Source organism: Haliotis asinina, chromosome 14 (genome assembly GCF_037392515.1).
Source record: "Haliotis asinina isolate JCU_RB_2024 chromosome 14, JCU_Hal_asi_v2, whole genome shotgun sequence".
NCBI lineage: Eukaryota > Metazoa > Mollusca > Gastropoda > Lepetellida > Haliotidae > Haliotis > Haliotis asinina.
In genome coordinates, this window is record NC_090293.1 from 31101994 (window position 1) to 31122843 (window position 20850).

Below are 20850 nucleotides of genomic sequence, written 5' to 3' on the forward strand. Positions count from 1 at the left end.
ATCTGGCATCTGGGGACACAGGCAACAGGCTTCACACATTGTACGTATGATACCACATCTGGGGAACGAAACCTGGGTCTTTAGTGTGATAAGTGAGTGCTTCAACCAATAAGCTACTCCACCTTCACCTCAGCTTAATGCAGGAGTACAGGATAAAGATATGAAAATCTTGGATGTTTGCTTCTTGGGGAAACCCATGGTTAAGTAGTGACAGACTTAGAAATGTGAACAAAGCAAACTGGGATTTGAACTCATCATATTTCTCTGGTTACTTCACACCTTAGCCTATTGGGCCACCCATGCCCATACTGAGAAATGACTTGTGAGAAACGATCTGGGTTTGAACTGCATAGTAACCCATGGATCGAACAGAATCGGGTGGTCCGACTTCCTGAATTGGTTCGCACATGTCATCGTATCTCAACTTCACAAATCTGTTTTCATGATGTTGATCACATGAGTGTCTAGTCAAGACCCTTGATTATTTACAGACAACCTCCATATAGTGGTAATGTTGCAGAATCTCGCGTTAAACAACAAACAAATTGACAAACCTTCTGTGAAACAATGACCTACTGTTAGCCAGTTTGGAAATTTCTAACATCCTTGATTAGACATGACAGACTGAGAGCAACAAATTAAGCCCAAGCACATGTTCCCTTGGGAAATACTACAATAGACATTAACTTGCACATTAGCTGATGCATCCTGGTTCAACACCAATGCAGACATATATTAAACATAACCATCACCCACATTCTCCTGACCTCACACAACCCTACTTGGGTTACAGCAGACATGATAAACAAATTATGAAACAAAGGCACTGATTGGCTGCCTGGACAAGAAACCATGTTTACAAACACGTCAACATGAAATTCCGATGGAAATGTAAGAATAAAGATCAATCAGACTCTTGACCCAGAAGTAACCAAGGTCCTTGTATATCATGGATAATGAGATTCATCAGCAACACCCTCCCCCAAACCCTCCCCTCTTACGTCAAAGCTAAGGATCAGTTTCCATCGACTCAGGATACTATGATTAATGATGATACACAACAGAAGGGCACTGTTCTCTGTTGTCATGGTAACATACTGGATCTACAATATGCTGCTGTTCCTGCAACTACTTCCAAAATTGCAGGTTCTTCTGGTACAACTCTGATGTCATTCCCAACCTTTTTTTTTTAGATGAAAAATTGCCTTGGCTTGCATGTATTTATGATGGGTGTCATCATCATCCCTTTTGGGGAACAAAATCATGATCATCATGTACATATGATGGTGAGAGAGTGAGTGTAATTTTACACTGTTTTCGGCAATATTCCATCAATATCATGGTGGGAACAGTAGAAATGGGCTTTACACATTGTACCATACTGTGCAACTGAACATGGTTTTAGGCATAATGAGCAAACGCTTTAACTATTAGGCTACCCTACTGAGTTTCACACATATAAAGTGCACTTGTACAATGGACTCTGCTTAAAATTCAGAAGAGATTTCTTAGGATCATTGAAACTTGCTGGATTGTTTTAAACTTCATTATTCAGTACATTATTCACTTTTTATGAAAAGAACGTCTTCAGAAGATGACACCCCAGACAGGTGTAAACATTTCAGCCAGTTCTCCGTCTTATTGTAGTATACCGGTAGTGGCTAGTAGCACTAGATAGCATAGCTACTGAGATTGCTAGACGTACTACAAAGCCACTGCGCAGACTAACATAACTAGTCTTTGAAATGAATATATATTACAGAAAAAATATCATTTTTTTAAAATCACCAGTGAAAGTAATGTTCCATTTAAACATTAAAAATATTTTACTTCTTGCAATTTACGAAGTGCTTTTGGGTAAAAAAAGAATCAAAACAAATTTTTCTTACAAGTGTACATTCCTGGCCAATGAAAAATATTATGATTATATTTTTTTAACATGAAATTTTTTTTTTCATTTTTATCATTTTTTCTTGGCAGATCTGGCAGATCCATAAAACAAAAAATACAATTGGTCTGGCGTAATAAACAAATATACATATAATAAAAAGAAGTACTGAGACTTCCTCCATTTTCAGATCTTGATCACATATTCTAGACTTGCATAGGCATTTTTGGACATATTTGTTTCAGGGACTGTAGATAGACCAGATACTGAGGATGTTTTAGCTTCTATCAGCCTGAGACGGGTCATATACAAAGCAAGCAATATATCACCACGACATAAATAATGTCCCCTATGGGAGGTGTGTCGTTACACTTTGTCAGGTGAATGGGTACACACAGCTGGAAACTAGACAAACAGTGAAAAAATACTTAGAAACTATATCCTGACACTCATGTCAGTTTAATAATCCTGGATTAAAGAAAATAAAATCATTAGAGACATTTGTATAGCTGATATGCAAGTTGAACGAAACCTCTTTCTTTCACGAACTTGAAGTTTTTTGACTTCCGAGATGAAAAGGTTAAAATGAGTGATGGGGAGATTATATGGGTTTAGACTAACATCGTGTCTCTGAAATGAACCTTATTTATAAATAGAGTAAAACAGTAAATAAATTGTTTTGATAAAATATAACAAATAGGACCCAAGATAGTATCATCATTATCAGAATGAAAACTGTAGTAATTAAGACTTGCCAAATGTTCTAGACTTGCATGGGCTTTCTTGTGTTTGTGTTAGTTTCTGGATCTCTTTGACAGCCTAATATGACCTTTGAGTCTCAGCAAAATTAAAGTCTGAGTAAATCTTTTGACTGAGTTTTAAACTTGTTTGTAAGTATCTACATCTACATTGCTGAAATATTGAAAGAACAATTCTCTCTGAATCAGATTTTGTATGTTTTTTAGCCATATCCTTATAATGGCAAAGCTCAAAATATTTCAAAACAAGTTTTGAATAGGTTCAACACATGACATTAAAAAGATTTCTTTTTTCTTTTTTGTAATATTACTTATCATTAGAGGTGTGACGATACAGAAAATTCACTATACGATACGATACATATCACGATATCTTGGAATGATATGATATGATTCGATTCACATCATGATATGCTATCTTCAATTTTTTCTTTAAAAACGCATATTATGATATCAAGTAACAGTGTAAATTTTTACACAACCATCGATTTCTAATGAAAATCTACAATTTTACGGGAATGATACATATCATGATACGAAAAAACATAGAGATATATTTAATGTTCGATAAAGTATAACGATTATCGATACAACGACGTATCGTCACAGCTCTACTCACCTTGGCAGTCTTATGATTGTGTACAGAGAAGTGAATATATCTCATAGAATATAACGTTGAGAACAATCAGTCCTTGAAAATTCTACTATTCCTCATATTCCCCATATTCCCCATAATGGAGTCAGAGTCCAGTGGCAGTGGTTAAGGCATTCTCTCATCACCTTAAAACCCAGATTTGATATCCCACTTACGTATAGTGTGTAAAGCACATTTGTGGTCTACCCAGCCGTTATATTCCTGGAATATTACTAAACGTGGCGTAAAACCCAACCCACTCACTCACCCACTCTTATTCACAACAAAACGGTGAAATGTTGCAGGAATGTTGCTATTAATTAACATTGTTGAATCTGCTGAAAGTTGTTGAATGTATAATCAAGCTCTACGATCTTTAGAACCTTTTCAACTGGTAGATGAACAGAGCGCCACACCAGTCATCCAGTGCACTGCATTGATGGTCAGACAACCATGACTATCACTTAACACCTCCTGTCAAAGATAGTTAGCCAACGGATATGTACAAGACATGTTTTGTCACCATGAAAATATTCCTACCTGTTACTCACACAAATGGCATCAAATTGTGGCAGTATTTCTACCTGTAGAGCATTTCTTTTATGGGTGAGGCTGATTTTGTTCACAAAGAAAAGACAAAACAACAAAACTGATTTATGAATCAGTTACACCATGAAAAAAAGTACTTCAGAAATCATAAAGTAAGAACACATTCAGACCTAAATATGCACATACAATAAATAAAACAAGTTTTCTATTACATGTAGGACGCTTTCCAGTATTTCAGAACTTAAGTTTTAGCAAAATGTAGGTGTACTTAGCAAGGATCCTTCTATCAGATCACTGCCAACATAAACAGATGATAACAATGAGTGAATGTAGTTTTATGTGGCCTCTAAGGCAATGGTATTGATATCATTGCATCCAGGTGGGAATTGAACCCATATCTTCAATGGTACTGAAAGAATTGATATCATTGCACCCAGCTGGGAATTGAACCCATGTCTTCAATGGTACTGAAAGAATTGATATCACTGCACCCAGCTGGAAACTGAACCCATATCTTCAATTTCACAAGCAAATGCTTTCACCACTGGGTTTTCCCATCACCAATGTGACAATATGGCAATATTTTGAAAATCCAAGACAGCCTTTTCATATGAGAATTATACAGTGTGAATTAAACCTAACATGCAATAACAATAAAAATTACAGATTTTTTCAGCAATATTCCAGCTATATGGCTGTGATCTGTAAATACACTCAGCAATATTCCAGCAATATGGCTGCGATCTGTAAATAATCAAGACTGGAATCTGGACCAAACAATCCAGTGATCAACAGCATGAACAATGATCTACACAACCGAGGTATAATGACAAAGTCAGTGAGTCTGACCATCTGATCCCTTCAGTCACTTCTTTCGACAAGCATGGACTACTGAAGATCAGTTCTCACTCCAATCTTCACGGGTCTGGAACTGTCACAGTCGAAAGAATCATTGTCTAAAATATCGCTAGTAGCCTTTCAGTTACATCAAAATAACCTTTAAGTAATCAAAGATCTGGATCTCACAAACCCGTGACAGAATGCACCACAACCCAGACTATTGTAAGTTAAACAATTACCCACAATCAACTCATGCCTACACATTCATCTTATATAACGTGAACAGTTTTATTACGTGAACTAGCAAGTAACAAAAACGTTATTCTGCAATGCTCTGAGTTTTCAACAAAACCATATACGATCTAATCCCATAATGCAGACATATTAATCTAAACTGGCAATTACTGAACTGTTAGTGACGGAAAACAGTTCTCTGAAGTGCTGTTCACACTTCCTTGCCCATGCATTCTGGGTATTCTGAGTTGTCCAATTCGTATTCACCACCTTTGTGAAGCATTGTATATATATATACCACATATTCACCTACATTCCTAATGACAAAAGATGGCCGACAAGAGCTGCCACCATTATCAGAGCTGCTATTCAAACAAGACAATATCAGACCGGCTTCATTTATTATCTTATACTGATCTTTCATGGAACAAACTGTGAATCAGAAAATTAAACCCTTACAAATTCTAGTCTACCCATGATTACCCTTCAAATAAGGGTAACCATGGACAAAAAGAGGTTTGCCTCAATCACTTTAACATTGCTAATACGAACACTGTCCGTCCAACATTGCTGACTCGCAATACATTTTAGGAAGGATGGTGTCCATTAATAATGGACCTGTCATCAGACAGGAACAGGTCCAATTGTCCACCATTGTGCTGCGTCATAGCGTTGTATACAGACGGAGAGAACGTCACCCGTCTGTCATACTTAAGTCCCCGGAGGCGATAGATACCGATCACCAACACCTCCATTCTCAACATAAAGGCATTCCTTTGGGATAAACTTTCACACAATTGTTAATATACCATTCATGCATTAAGGAAGTAATGAAGGAAGGACTCATTTTTAATTGGTTTGGGGATCTGCCAATCCTACAAAAGTAAAAAGAGATTAAAAAAATAGATCAAAAGCACACTCTGTCTTCACCTGACAAATATATGCTGTGCTCAAATACAGAAGTGACTCAACCAATGTGGTATTGAAAGTACTGCGAAATAGATTCCTTCGTTTTTATTAAATAGCAAGGTTTTATTTTACCTGCTCTTTGCACTGATCAAGAATGCACAAAACAAAAATAACCAAAAAATTTAGTCGCATCTTATTTTCATTTTTTTCACAATTTTGAAGGCACTTTTTACTGGCCAATATATCAAAACATTCATTGACTGGAGTTGTAAAGAAAAAAGTACATTTCGAAATTTCCTTCTTGACTACAGGACCATAGAGTGGACAATAATTAGTGGTCCTTTCTGTAGTGCACTTGTCCAAAATAACACTCACAGATTTACTTATCTATCATTCCATATTCACTGACCACCAAGACCATCATTTAGTGGTACTAATGAATTTTACTAGCCAGGGAGCACTACACCAGCGTAAATTTTGCACACTGGAGTTTTAACCGTTAAATCAAAATACTTCAACAGATACATGAATAGCAATTATAGGAAAATGGTCAATAGTTTACTTTCCACCCTTAAGAAATTATGAATGCTAAACATATCTGCTTTCTTGTTAGTACAATGGCCCATTTGAGACATTCAAAGTACTAGAATGTTTGACTTTGCTTGTTATGAATATTCATATTAAATGAGGTCAAGGTCAAGGACACAGCTACAAGATGTAAATGGTGTTCCATTACTCATAAATCTTCTGCAAGAAAGATATATATGTGTCACACTCGTGTCATGCTTGTGTCACTCGATGTCTCTTTTTATTTCTGGAAATAGACAGTTTGGCAACATAATAATGCAGCTTCATACACTACTGCCTCAAACGATACTCATGGGAGTTTCTGTATGTCCATTTTACATACAACATGCTTAAAAAAAATAAATACAAAAGTAGCATCTTGTACTTTGTAGTTCATGCTTTTCCTTTTTTCTAGAAAAGCTTTTGAATGTCAATAACTGATTTGGTTTCAACACAAGGAAACTGCAACATACACTGAACAGCAAAAGAAATGCAACTCTGTCTTTTTGCCCACTTTTAAATAGAAGACTTACATGAATGCTTACTTTTATGAGATTTCATTTTTTGAAACTTGTTTCTATTGCTGTTCAGCATATTTTCTGGAAACAAGTTGACGTAGCTGATATACACTGCAAGAGTCTAGATGGACAATGCAGTCCTTTAAGTAAATTACTGGTAGTAAATAAGCTTGAAACAAGCAAGCTGTAGGATATCAGGAAACAAATTCGTCATTGCATCAAACTGTGAAGAAATATGACTGACTGCACAATGTTGTCACAACATTGGTATTACTGCATTTTATAATGCAATAAAATAGCAACAGGAAAATAGTATTTCAGCTGAAAACTTAACGGCAACAGGGATGGCCACAAGAAAATCGAATTCAGCTGAAAACTCAATATTGTGTCATCAAATTGGGGTTCAGACGATTTACAAAATTGATCAGCAGAAATCTGTAGAAAATTAACATCCTTGAATGCAAATTTATGCTAATGAAACATTATGTAATGGGCTCCTCACAACATTAAAATGTTTCTTATAACTTGACTCGATAGAATTTTCTGAGATTCTTTTGACTCTATTCAGCTACAGCTTCATAAAACACACAACCAATACAAGATGCAAACTGATGAATAACCACTGAAGTAAATTTCTGCTTTGTTTCTAATGGTTTGTTCAGTACTGGGAAAACTTCAACTAATGTTAAATGGAACATTAAGACAATGTAAAATATGTTAGCATCAAATAACTTAGCCTTGTAGCGACACATAAATGATGGATCACAACATAAGGCCACGACATTGTGACAACATAAATGGAAATCCTCAGAATGATTAAACAACGAAAGCATTACGTGATAACGTTGAGTCAACACTCTGACAATGTGAAATCGGTAGCTGGATAAAACCTACATCATATAAGTCACATTCTAAGTTAAAGATCCCACTAACTGGACTAACTGTGGATTACAGTGGAAAAGAAACATGGCCACCATAGGATGGAGCATCAAGGTTCACGTATTTTTTTAGGGTTCGTCAACACTGATTCAAATGTCAAAGATGTCTCTTCTGATAAACAAAATTGATATGCTAAGTGGGGCAAAGGATCTTTCAGTAAGTTATTGGTCAGTTGATGAAAATGGAGGAAAGAGGATTATTGAAACACTATGTTTGCTCAACGATTCATTGTAGACAGGTGTGTGGATGGGATGTTGGGCAAATATCATGTTGACTATGGTATTCTCCTGAAAACTACTTACATTTCGTCGCTAGTGATGAAGTCTTCCAACTGTTGGAAGTCCAGAGCTTCATTGCCTATACCAAGGTCTCGACCTGAAAAACAAGTATGTTGATAAAACAGACGTGATGACGCAAATACACCTTTCCAAATCTCGATGGTACATATGTGTACATGACACAATAACGTAATGATCTTTAGTAACCCATGCTTATTATAAGAGGCGACTAACATGATCGGGTGGTCAGGCTCAATGACTTAATTGACACATGTCATTGGTTCCCAACTATGCAGACAAAACTATGTACGCAGATTCAACTGTTTACAGACTGCTGCCATATTGCTGGAATATTGCTAAGTGTGGCCTAAACCTAAACTCATTGACAGTGTGTCACATGTTTCGATTAACTTAGCGCCAAGGTCATTTGTATAAGGGGACCCAGACCTTGACCTGAACATGTGTCTTTCTAGGTCTTGACCTTAATATGTGTATGACACATTGCAACCTTGACAAAGTATCACATGGACAGATACACAGGTGAATGAGTGAGTGAGCCCTGTAAAATGCTAGAGGCCTGTACATAACATATCGTAGACCTTCACATTTACTGCATGAAGTGATCTTATCGGTACCGCAATCAGTTTTTTAGACTCTGAACCATTCTGACTCGGCATACAGGAGCACAAATACCTCATAATGTGAACCCTTACTGCCCAAGAATCACAACAGGAAAACAATCAAGAACCTCGTAAGTGAGTGAGTGACTTTATTTGAGCAATATTCCAGAAATATCATGGCAGAGAATCCCAGGTTTTATTTTACAAGTTGTACCCATGTGGAGAATCAAACCCGGGCCTTCAGTGTGATGAGTGAACATCTTATCCACTTGGCTACCCCAATGCAGAGCTTGATGAACATACACAAGAACTCTCTAATAAAAGAAGACAAGCATAGGGCTCTCGTACTTGGACAAATTCTCAGCTATGACAACTGGTGAGTGAACGAGTGGCTGAGTAGCTGAGTAGCTGAGTGAGTGAATGAGCGAGAGAGAGGGTGAGTGGCTGAGTCAGTGAACGAGTGAGAGGGTGAGTGAGTGGCTGAATGAGTGAACGAGTGAGAGGGTGAGTAAGAATGAGAGAACATAAGAACATGTGAGTATGATTTTCCCTTTTCTCATCAAACAACTGACTGCAAGTCCTTGATCAAGTCAAAGATTAAACAGAAACTTTTCATTTCAGCAACTCTGGAGCTTCTAGAAGTAACACACACATTGCTAAGAGTCTCTCTACCGCTATCTTCCTGCCTGGTCATGATGGTGAGCTAAGACGACAGCAGTATTCCTACCATACACATACAATCGCTAATTAGCCTGCATAGCGGAGATAACAACCGTGGATCAAGTGTCCGTCAATGTGACCAACTGACTGGAGTGGGCAGAACAGTCAGTCACATGATCACCCCTAATGACCTATACTGCAAAGGATCAGCCAATATGAAGCTGATATCATCAAAGACACTATTTCCCAGAATCACATGACTAATGGTAGGTGATGGCTTCCTGCAGGAACTAAAACTGAGACAGAGGGGCACAATGGACCATGAACAGATTTATCTGGGTTAAGATTTATATGCTAAAAATGATCAAATTATTTGCTTTTCATCCCTGTCGCCATAAATGACGGAAGGTTACAGGAGTTTCATTCTCATTGTGCTCGAGGATATTCAGTGAGTGAGATAGTGAGTGAGTGGTTAATCCCAGGTTCGATTCCCCACATGGTAACAAAGAGTGAAGCTCATTTCTGGTGTCATCCACCGTGATAATGCTAAAATACTACTAAATGCGGCGCAAAACCATACCCACCCCTTACTGTAATGCAAAAGTGCACTATATATAAAAGCAAGTCCTCAATAAGCATTCCTTTGGGGCTCCTTTTCATTTAAAAAAAAGGGAGTATAGTTCTACACCACCTTTAGCAATATCACTGAACAATCCAGGTGGGATTTGAACCCGGTATATGAAAGAAACACTTCAACCACCAGGCTTCAACATTGTCCCTTTCCAAATTTGAAAGAAGCTGTCATCCTTAATTTCAATTCTGTTTTAAGACCCAGTGTTGGTCTAGCATGACATTACATACAAAGCCACAACAAATGGTTGGGCTTATGATTCGCATTCACAACCAATCAAAGATCGGATGCCTGGTAATGGTTTGTTGTGTAACACTGCACTCAGTAATTTTCCAGCTATATGTTCGGACTAAACAATCCATTGATTGGCAAAGGTCTACACACTAGGGATATAACGACACGTGTTAACCAAGTCAGTGACCTGATCACCTGATCGGGTCATTCGTCTCTTGCAACACGTATGGTTTGAAGAAGACCATATTTTCATGGGCAACAATCAAAATGATAATGTAAAATATAACATGACTTCCATGTTTTAATTAGGAAGAATCTAATAGAGTTCGTTGTAAGCCTAATCTTTGAGTATTGAAGTTTATATCATGGACAGAAGCTGAAGCTACAAGAGACATAAAGCAAATTCCTTTACAAATTTTACCATGTTGGGAATTTAACTCCGTACTTCATTGTGGCTTAACTGTCTATAATGGTCTCAAAAGTATACCATTCTTGCCACCAAATTTTATTATTATAAAGTTCCTTAAAGCTGTCCCCTCATGGACGTACTCGTAACATGTGAAGCCCATTTCCGTGATATTGCTGGGATATTGTTAAAAGCTGCATAAAACCATACTCACTCACTCATTTGCTAGGTCAATGCTGGGTCAATGCTGGTATCAAATAGACATGAACTCTACTACAGTGTTTAATACACTACCAATCAGAGGCACAGAGGTCTGTCACGGTTGGAAGCTATGCAATTTTAAGTCACTCACTCACGTTTTTACGTGAAGGTCTAGCTGTTGAAAATTACTGTAATATTAACAATTTAGTTGCTGAAAATTGCTAGACTAAAAACTAGTCTGAAATGAACATATTTTACTGCAAAAGAGTTCAAAGTAAAAACAAAATAATCTAAGGAAATGTAGAATCGAGACTTTCTTCATTTTTAAGGAAACCTGGAATACCATATTTTCTAGACTTGCATGGACTTTCTTGGATATATTTTTTAGTCAGGGTCTGTACGAAAGACCTGGAATTTGCTAAAACTCAATAAAACTGGCTTAAAACTAAACTCACTCACTCAGAGCTGTAATACTGGTAAGAACAGAGCTAAACAATTCACTCACATCATGTCAAAAAGGATAGAATCGAAAAGACCACATAACACAGCATATACAGGAGTCAAACTCAGATGTTATTTTCAACTCAAGCACCCTATCATCCAGGCTACCTACACCCCAATCAATCTGCAGATACATCCAAATGTGGCCAGACTAGACCTAAAAACAGGTCACAATACTTCACGACACGCGACACCCCTGCTATCATCGTACCCGAGGTCATCCCACTCCGCCATTGCCACTGATAATGTTAACTCATTACCTGGGATCAACATATTTGTAAATAGCAAACTCATCCCTAAGGCAGTAACAGAATAATTAGTCATTTTCCACATATTTTGATATCATCAACAAGAAATAAAAATGTCACAAAATAACACCCAGTGCTTCTGAGAATCCATATATGTGAGCATAATTCCCAAAAGAAATTGCTTGTGTAATTTAGAGTTGTTTTAGCATGACTACACGTGAAATATTTCAACAGGAAACCAACACATAAACTGCATTATTACCTAATTACCTACTGCATTATTACCTTACCACTTCAGTATTTACTCACAGACGTTCGTTTACAGGGCAGTGGGGTAGCCTAAGTGGTTTCAGCCGTCACATCAAAGACCGGGTTCGATTCCCAACATGGGCACAATGTGTGAAGTCCATTTCTGGTATTCTGATACTGCTGGAATATTGCTAAAAACAGTGTAAAGCTTAACTCACTGACTCATTTGCAGGTTCAATGTGTGTACCAAACAGACATGAACTCTACTACAATGTTTATACACTACCAATGTCACTGTTAGGAGCTATGCAAATATCTCATATCAGTCAAAAAAAACATCAGGTGAGGAATATTTTTATATAAAGGTCTAGCTGGGAAGAATTACCTTAATATTAAAGATTTTACTTTACTGAGTACTAAAATTTTAAACAGTAAGTAAATATAATGTCCCATTTTTGATCTGGGACATTGTACAAAATTTGAATGTTACATGAACATATCAGTAGTCACATCTGAATTCCAACATACATAGATGATATAGTGTGGGTGTTATGGGAAAAAGATACTCTAACACCCAGCAATATTCCAGTTTCATGGAGGCAGTCTGTAAATAATCAAGACAAACCAGACAATCCAGTGATCAACATCATGCACTTCTAACATTGCAATTGGGATAAGATGACATGTGTCAACCAAGTCAACCAGTCAGCTGCATTTTCCAACAAGCATGATTTACAAAAGAAGCTGTGCTTGAATCTTGGGTCTGTACGCTGCCAGAATGGTAAATTTAAGGACCTCCTCTGCCTGAAGCTCTCATATTATAGCAAGGAAAAGGACCCAGTGACTTTCAGGCTGAATTTCTAACACTACATCCAATCCGGGATAATCTTCAAAACAAACTTTGTTTACACTCCATATGATCTTGTATAATTTGGAAAATTAAATTTGTTTAAACCAAACTTTTAACAACGAAACTAAATTATGGAAAGAAAAAAGTAAAACATTTTGATCTCTTTTTATACTTTTTGGTTTTATTACATTTAATGGATGCGTTTTTAGTTGCTATACATTTTGACACTATATATTATTAGCAACTAGACAAGGTGAAGAATGATAATTTGATGGATATCCGTCTTCATTCTGTGAAATGTGACGTTTCGACTTTGATTCTATTATCACTGTCAAGCAAGTGATGACATCGACATTAGAATCTATGGCAAAACATCACATCACCAGAAAAAAGAGGTTCTATAACCATAAAATAATCATCATCCTTCATCACCTCGACTTCAAAAATGGCTGTCAAAGAAGAGAACAAAGTGAATTGTATAACAAATGACAAAAGTAATATTGATTCTTAAGTTTCGTTAAATAAGGAGTTTACAATCAAAATCCTATGTAAAAATCATCTCAATGTATTCAGAGAGTTAAATATGCAACTTAGTAACAAGGATGTCACCCAGTGTTTACTAAGCGGTTGATAACAACAAGCCTGTCACCAGTGTATACTAAATGATAATCACCTGTTACTGATAGCCTTTGGAATGTTGCAACAGAGAGATGGAATGTCCATCAAATGAACATTATCACCTGTTAACGATATCAGTAATGATCCACTTTCAATTATGATCCTCAGGGTTACATGAATGTTATCAGTGTTTATGATGAATGGAATATTACTAATGCATCAGTTTGTGATTTTCCTGTATATTACTTTTCTTTAAGCCATATCCATTTCTTGTCTTAAAGATAATCTGTGAATCCTGGATTATATTTGTAAATAGATTTTGAAAAAAAAAATCTTGCTTTACGATAAATGTGTCTTATTTCTAAAAAAAAGTGATTGAAAACTTAACTCTTTTTTTCATTTAAGTGTATCTTGAATCTAATAGCTATTACAAAATTCTGGTGTGAATAATAAATTTGTTTAATAATATGCTATTATTTATCAAAAAATTCAGTAAACTGTTGATTTTTTTAAAATAGGGTCAAATCAAATATGACATCACATTTTATTTTCTTAACACAACATTTATACCACAGGTAATTCTTTCATCCAGTGGGTGGTCATTATGAATCAAGTGAATGCAACTATAATTTGATAAAATACCATACAGTTTATATGTTCGAAGATGGCAAAAATATAGTGCTCCATGACATTTGTTCACTTCAGCATGAGCAATCAACTAAAAATGAATCAGATGGCTCTTAACTTCTTGTGAGTTGAATTTATACGCTCCCATACTTGGGTTTTTCTCTTCATCTTTTGTCCCCAGATGCATAAGAATATTCTGTTCATTTAATCAGTCATAACTGAAAAAATAACATTCATATTATTTATTTTTCTGATTCAAACAATAAAATTAAGCTATTTTCCACTTAATTTCTGATTCTAGTTTTTGATCCAGGTCAGTCAAATATGCCACCAAAAAATATTCAAAAAGTGTGGCCTGAGTTTTGTACATGACAAAGGTGTTACTCTACATCATGTTTCATAGCAGTGACTAGTATTTTGTTGACACGGCCTTGAGGAATGAATTCTGAGATGATTTATGAATACAGTCTAAACCATTTGAAAAAACCTGTAATCCCACGAGTAAGCTGTGCTATTTCCTGTACCTCAAGCATGACCAAATGTTCAAAGCTATTTCACATTTAAATTTTAAACTATTCAAGAATTTCGTTCAACTTGACAAATCATTTCTCCTAAGGGCATGTGGTAATGCATACGATATGATGAAAAATAATTGATTGATGTCGTTTAAAAATCCACTTGAGTTTCATCAAAGCATTTGTATATCAAAGACAAATGTCCGCGATATGAATGACTAAGCATTTATCATCCATATGGAACACTGGGACTTGGTACAACGTTTTCAGTGACTACTCAAATCATAAAAAATTTAAAAGCTAAGAACATCTAATTTTAGCTGATCCTATTTACATACATTTCAAAATTTTAAAAGCTGCATTTTGGGTCAATAAACAAAGCTTTTCAACTGTGTTTTGATGCCTATAAGGTTCTTGAATATATGAAGCTATATTTCATGCAATTAATGTTGGTGAACAATGTTTTACAATGTTGGTGCCAAATAATAAATTGTTGTCATACTTCACCACTTTAGAGATAACATCATTATGATGTTTTTCTGTCATTTTGTGATTGAATAACAGCACTCAGCAAAAATTCAGCTTCCAGTACATGATGCAGGTTGGGGGGAAATTCAGGTGTGGACCAGACAACTTAATGACTGATGTCATGAGCATGCACATATACAACTGGTACATGATAACATATTTTGGTAAGTAAGCACACATGACACCAGATACTGTGAGTCACCCTGTACATGACAACTTTATGAAACTGTAAATCAAATTTGCTTTATGTAGCTTTTAACATTATTTAAGCAATATCATGATATGGACACCAGAAATGGGCTTCACACATTGTACCCATATGGGGAATCGAACCTGAATCTTTGGTGTCACCAGCAAATGTTTTAACCAGTAGACTAGCACATTGTAACCTTCTGAAACAATGGCAATATGTAAAACAAGTCATATATGCTACTCGCATAAAAACTGTAGCCATGTATTTAAGACTTGGAAGTATTTTGAAGTCATTTTTTAAATGAAACTTTAAGCATATTATCAAAAATAAGAAAATAATGAAAAACTAAACTCTTCATTTTTTTCTTATATTAACAACGGCACCATAACACTAAACGACAAATAAAAAGGTTAAATATTTCAAAAAGACAACTAAGTTGTCGGGATCTCACTTTTAGATTTAACCAATGAGAACTGCTGCCACGGTTTAAAACAGTCTCCTTTGGCCTGATTCAAAATTCATTCATTCGTCACTGAGATTCTCAACTTTACACACATTAACCTCATGTAGCACCCACCCATTGAAACACACAAAACAAATAATGGTTACTTTTACGTCAGTTTTCCCTTACAACTAAATCAATATGCACCTTTCCACATTTGTTTGGTTCGATTATCTTTCAATTAAATCATTTGCAGAATGTCATCAGATCACTGAACATGGGTATATAGGTCTCTCGGATCTTCCATTTCTCATGCTAAATCTGACTTACTGGCAAAAATGTGTTGACATTACCAGAACATAAAACACTTTGGATCAATGATTGTCAACTAAAATCACTTTGAGTTGCTAACAATCACTTAATGGGCACAGATATCAATATTAAATCTCTGTCCCTTTACCCTAATCTGTGGCACACAATTAACGAATGTCATATCTCACAAGCCGATCAATCGGAAGCAGCTGCGATGCTCACATGATGCGGATACCTTTTGACAAACACATTTCACTTTCTTGGCAATATTTTAGGGGTCTTGAGATAGAGGGTCAATAGCACTTTGTACCACGTAACTGGATACTGGAGTATGGGTTGGTACCATAAAGCCAAACATGTCAGAAAAACGAATATTTTGCACATATTATTGAAATTTGGTTTACTCTGTTCATGAGTGAGTGGGTGAGTGAATTTGGTCTGATACCAATTTTAGCAATATTCTGGCAATATCACAAAGGGCACACCAGAAATGGGCTTCACATACTGTCCTCTGTGGGGAATCAAACCCGGATCTTCGGAGTGACGAACAATTTAACAGCTAGACTACCCCACGCCCACGTTATACAGGAAATGAGGTTTACATAGGCAAGCCTGCTGATGAGGTTAATCCCTTTGGTTATGTGAACAAGGTACTCCACCTCAGATGAGGAGGAGTTCAGTTTGAATCCAATCATAAGATAGCATAATTTTATTCATTACATTGAAAATGTTTTTAATGATATGAATGCAGCTGCACAGAATGTACTAGCATTCCATGCTAATTCCATCTTATTGTAGTGCTTGCCTCACTAACACAAAGTACACTGCAAACCGAGCTGTATTGTTTATTTGTTTGATGTCAACGGGGAAGGCACGACTACAACATGTACCATTTTCCAAAATCTGATGAAACAGCCTAGGATCCACATATCATTCTTGCACTCTCTGATCAAACTCTCTATCTACTATCATCTAATGTTGTTTCTACTCATCTGCTAAAAGTTAGTGGTTTGTGAGTCAGTTATATGTGTACTACTCAAGTGGCTTTATTAAAAATTGATATGGTATACATAACTCCGAAGCATAACTATCTAGCAGAAATAAATCTTCAGTCTGTTGCTGGGATTCAAACTTTGGACATCTGATCAGGAGGCAGATGCCTTGTCCATATGACCAAAGAGTGAGTGAGTGATTGAGTGAGTAGGTGGGTTGGTCTCTCAGTGAGTGAGTGAGACAGTTAGTGAGTGAGTTTAGTTTTATGCTGCTTTTATCAATATTCCAGCAATATCACAATGGGCCGGTACACTAGAAATGGACTTCACACACTGTACCCATGTAGGGAATCAAACCTGGGACTTCGGTGTGACGAGCAAATGCTTTAACCACTAGGTTACCCCACCACCCCTACATGACCAGAGGGAAGCTAATGAGGTAAGGATGACATCTGTGGGATGACTCCACGCCAAGTTACACAGGGATACACATGTTTTTTTCATGTGTGCCACAGGGAATACAGAAGTATTTTCCTGGGAGCCATTAGGATAAAGGAGATAATTATTAGGATCAACCCTAAGACACTGTGAATACTATTTCACCCGATATCAACACTTGTTTGGAGATTATAACATTTTCCAGTTGGTAAAACAAATCTGAACCACTGAATACCCACCAAATTTCCAAACATTCTTCTGAACTATGAGAAATTCATAGAATGTCCCTTTCATTCAAAACAGGAATTCGATATATTTCAATATTATGAAAATATTGTAAGGAATACAGTAATTATACTAAAATGTGACGGAATAATAAATGCATAATGGTTGTGTGTCTACGTCAGATGTGTAAATATAGAAATGTAGAATAGTACCACTCATAGTATATTCAGATAAAGAAATATGATCTCTGTGTGCCTTCAGGCAATGTGAATTTATTTCAAATAGGCCATTACAACTTTAAGTGTGCCATTAGCATTGTACCATAAGGATGTACCTACCCTGCCCTCTGTCACGACCTCCAACACTTTTTAACTTATAACCATGGGCAGATAACTCCAATTTCTAATCCCAAAGTTACTAAGTTGGGGTGTCCTAGGCGGAAGTTTTACCAAATTCTCTGCATGACAAACTCTGTAACTATTGACAATTTCAGTACAGATGCCAAAGGAACATTTATATTACTCGACATGTGAAAATCCGTGTTTGAATTGATATTCAGCAACTACTGTCGTAAGAGGCAACTAACAGGACTGGCTGGTCCGGCTCACTGACTTGGTTGACAAGTCATCGTTTCCCCATTGTTAAAATTGGTGCTCATCCTGTTGATCACCAAGTCAGCGAGCCTGAACACCTGATCCTGTAACATGCCTCTTACTACAGTCATGGGTTGCTGAAGATCAATTCTGCCCCAGATCTTCACAGGTTTATGAAACAGTCAGGGAAGAGATGAAGAGGAAAGCAAATTCTTGAGAACAGAATATTTTAACAATTAACAGAGTTTAGGGAGACAACTAGTGCTATGCCTTGGCTTACAGATGTAGTGAAATGTGCCTTTATATCAAACTTCATTGCCTGTCAATTCACTAGGAAGTACTATTGTGAGTACCACAAGCTATAATATTTAAAACAATTTTGTCGTTCAAAACTGTATTTCTTAACATTGGAAAATGAAGAATTCCACTTTTGTGAGCTTAGAGGCATTCTTAAATATTTTGAATTAGCTGCTGAGAGTACAAATATTGGACCAATTTGTATGAAAATATGGCATTGGCCATATGAAAAATTTCACAAATATTCTTTATTTATTCTGCTTATTTTTGTTTTGTTTATTTTGTTCATCAAATTGTGTAAATTGTGAGAGAAGTGGTTACAGAATGAAGTAACTGGCAATAAAACAACAGACTGCTGTGAGGCTGAACTGAACAGAACGTTTGTATCTTCCCATTCATGATTTTGAGGTGAACCACAATAGAAACAACAACTAAAAAAATGGCATGATTGTCTTAGTTTCTCACGAGTACATCAACACACTACAACAGGCTATTGAACTGCTAACCTGATGAAGATCAACTGAGCATGTCATTCTGTCACTTCCTGTCAGGAAGGAAGTGGAGTCAGTGACCATTAGCTGTACTTGGTTAGTGCAAGATGTTGAACTTGTTGTGAAATAAGTCGCCTGAGTGTACTGGTATAATTAATCCTTATGTAATGTATATAAATAAAAAGTATGAAAATGAATGTAATAAACTGAGACTGATGGAATACACTGAGAGGTAATCAACATGATGTTACATGCTGCCTTTGACGAAACTTCCTCTCTCACTCCATCTTCAAATGATCCAATATTTTTGCGATTCAACAGCAAATACAAGTAAAAAATATGTGAGTGTGAGAATGTGTGAATGCGAGAATATGCTAATGTGAAAATATGTGAAAGTGGATCAGTCTAACAAAACCTTTTGGAAGGTCGCGTCAGGTAACCTTTGAGATTGACCAATCAGAACACAGCTTACCAAATCGCGAAAGTGGACATTCGCACATACCTTTTGAACTTTTTATCTCTAAAAGGTTCATACACGAATGATTCCGAATGCTATTTAGCTTATGCTCGCTTCCAGGTGATGCACACGGTTTACGTACAACCATGACAACAGTGAGTAAACGGTCGCTGAAAATGGTGTTTTGGCAATATTCAAGGATGTCATCTTGCGGAGATATTAGCTAATGGTAACCATGTCAAAGGAAACCCCAAAGCGTATATGCTACAGGTCAAATAATTGTGTTATATGCGGACTTTTGTTTGTGGAGAGATCTGTGTCAGTGACCTGAATATTATGAAAGTCCCTCCGATCCCTGAATAGTAGCCGTTGTCTGATTGGTCAAATCTACATAACCGTCTCGTGTTTGATTGGGCGGTCATTGGTCACTCAAAGGTTACCTAACGCAACCTTCTACTAGGTTTTGTTAGACTCAGTGGTGGAGTGTAACGAAATATACTGAGACTAAGTTTACTTAGACTGGAAAGTGAATATATGTGAATGTGAGAATATGTGAAAGTGAAAATATGTGCATATCAGAATATGTGAGCGTGAGAATATGTGAATGTGAGAATATGAGTGAGAGAATATGGAAATGTGAGGATATGTACGTGTCAGAATATGTGAGTGTGAGAATTTGTGAATACATGTGTGAAAGTATGTGCATGTGAAAGTATGTGAAAGTGAGAATATGTGAATGTGAGAATGTATGAGTGTCTTCTCAGCAGTAGTGACTAATGTTACAGCTATATGTGCAACGATAGGTAATAAATCATTTTAAGACTACTTTCTAGGTATGATGTCACATACTCAGCTATGACAGTTGGCGAGGAAGATTCTACTCCACCTGCAGTATTCTAAAATTATCACTGGATGCCACACAAGAGAGTTTCACATATAGTACCAACATGGGGAGCAAAACCTTGTACTTGGTGTGACATGCAATGCCTTAACCACTAGGCTATCTAGCTGGAACAGTCTAATATTCTTGTAGGGATTCCAGAACAGAAAAGTACCAAATTGTCTTGCATTTGATTCAGTTTGTATTTTATGTTTAATGTTACACATAGCAACTATCTAGCCATATGACATTGGTCTGAAAAATATGTCTGGACAAGACAATCCAGTGATTGACGTCATGGACATCAGTCCTTGCTATGAGGACATGATAGGAAAGGTCGATCATTAAGAAAGACAATTTGGTTGCTGTTCAAAACAAACTGTTTGATGCAAAGAGGATAAGATGAAAAAGGTTGATCATTAAGAAAAACAATTTGGTTGCTGTTCACAACAAACTGTTTGATGTAATGAGGATATGATAAAAAGAAGGTCAATCATTAAGAGAGACAATTTAGTATCAAATCCAGAG

At 36.5% G+C, this 20850-nt stretch overlaps 1 protein-coding gene across 6 annotated transcripts in view; it reads right to left on the reverse strand.

The window, feature by feature from the left end:
* LOC137260942 (myelin regulatory factor-like) overlaps window positions 1-20850 on the reverse strand; it is an 87021-nt gene that overhangs the window by 55329 nt on the left and 10842 nt on the right. For all 6 annotated transcript variants that reach the window (XM_067798513.1, XM_067798510.1, XM_067798514.1 and 3 more), the window contains exon 2: window positions 8139-8211. In XM_067798513.1, coding sequence (XP_067654614.1) covers window positions 8139-8211 — 73 coding nt within the window. The remainder of the gene's footprint in view (window positions 1-8138; window positions 8212-20850) is intronic.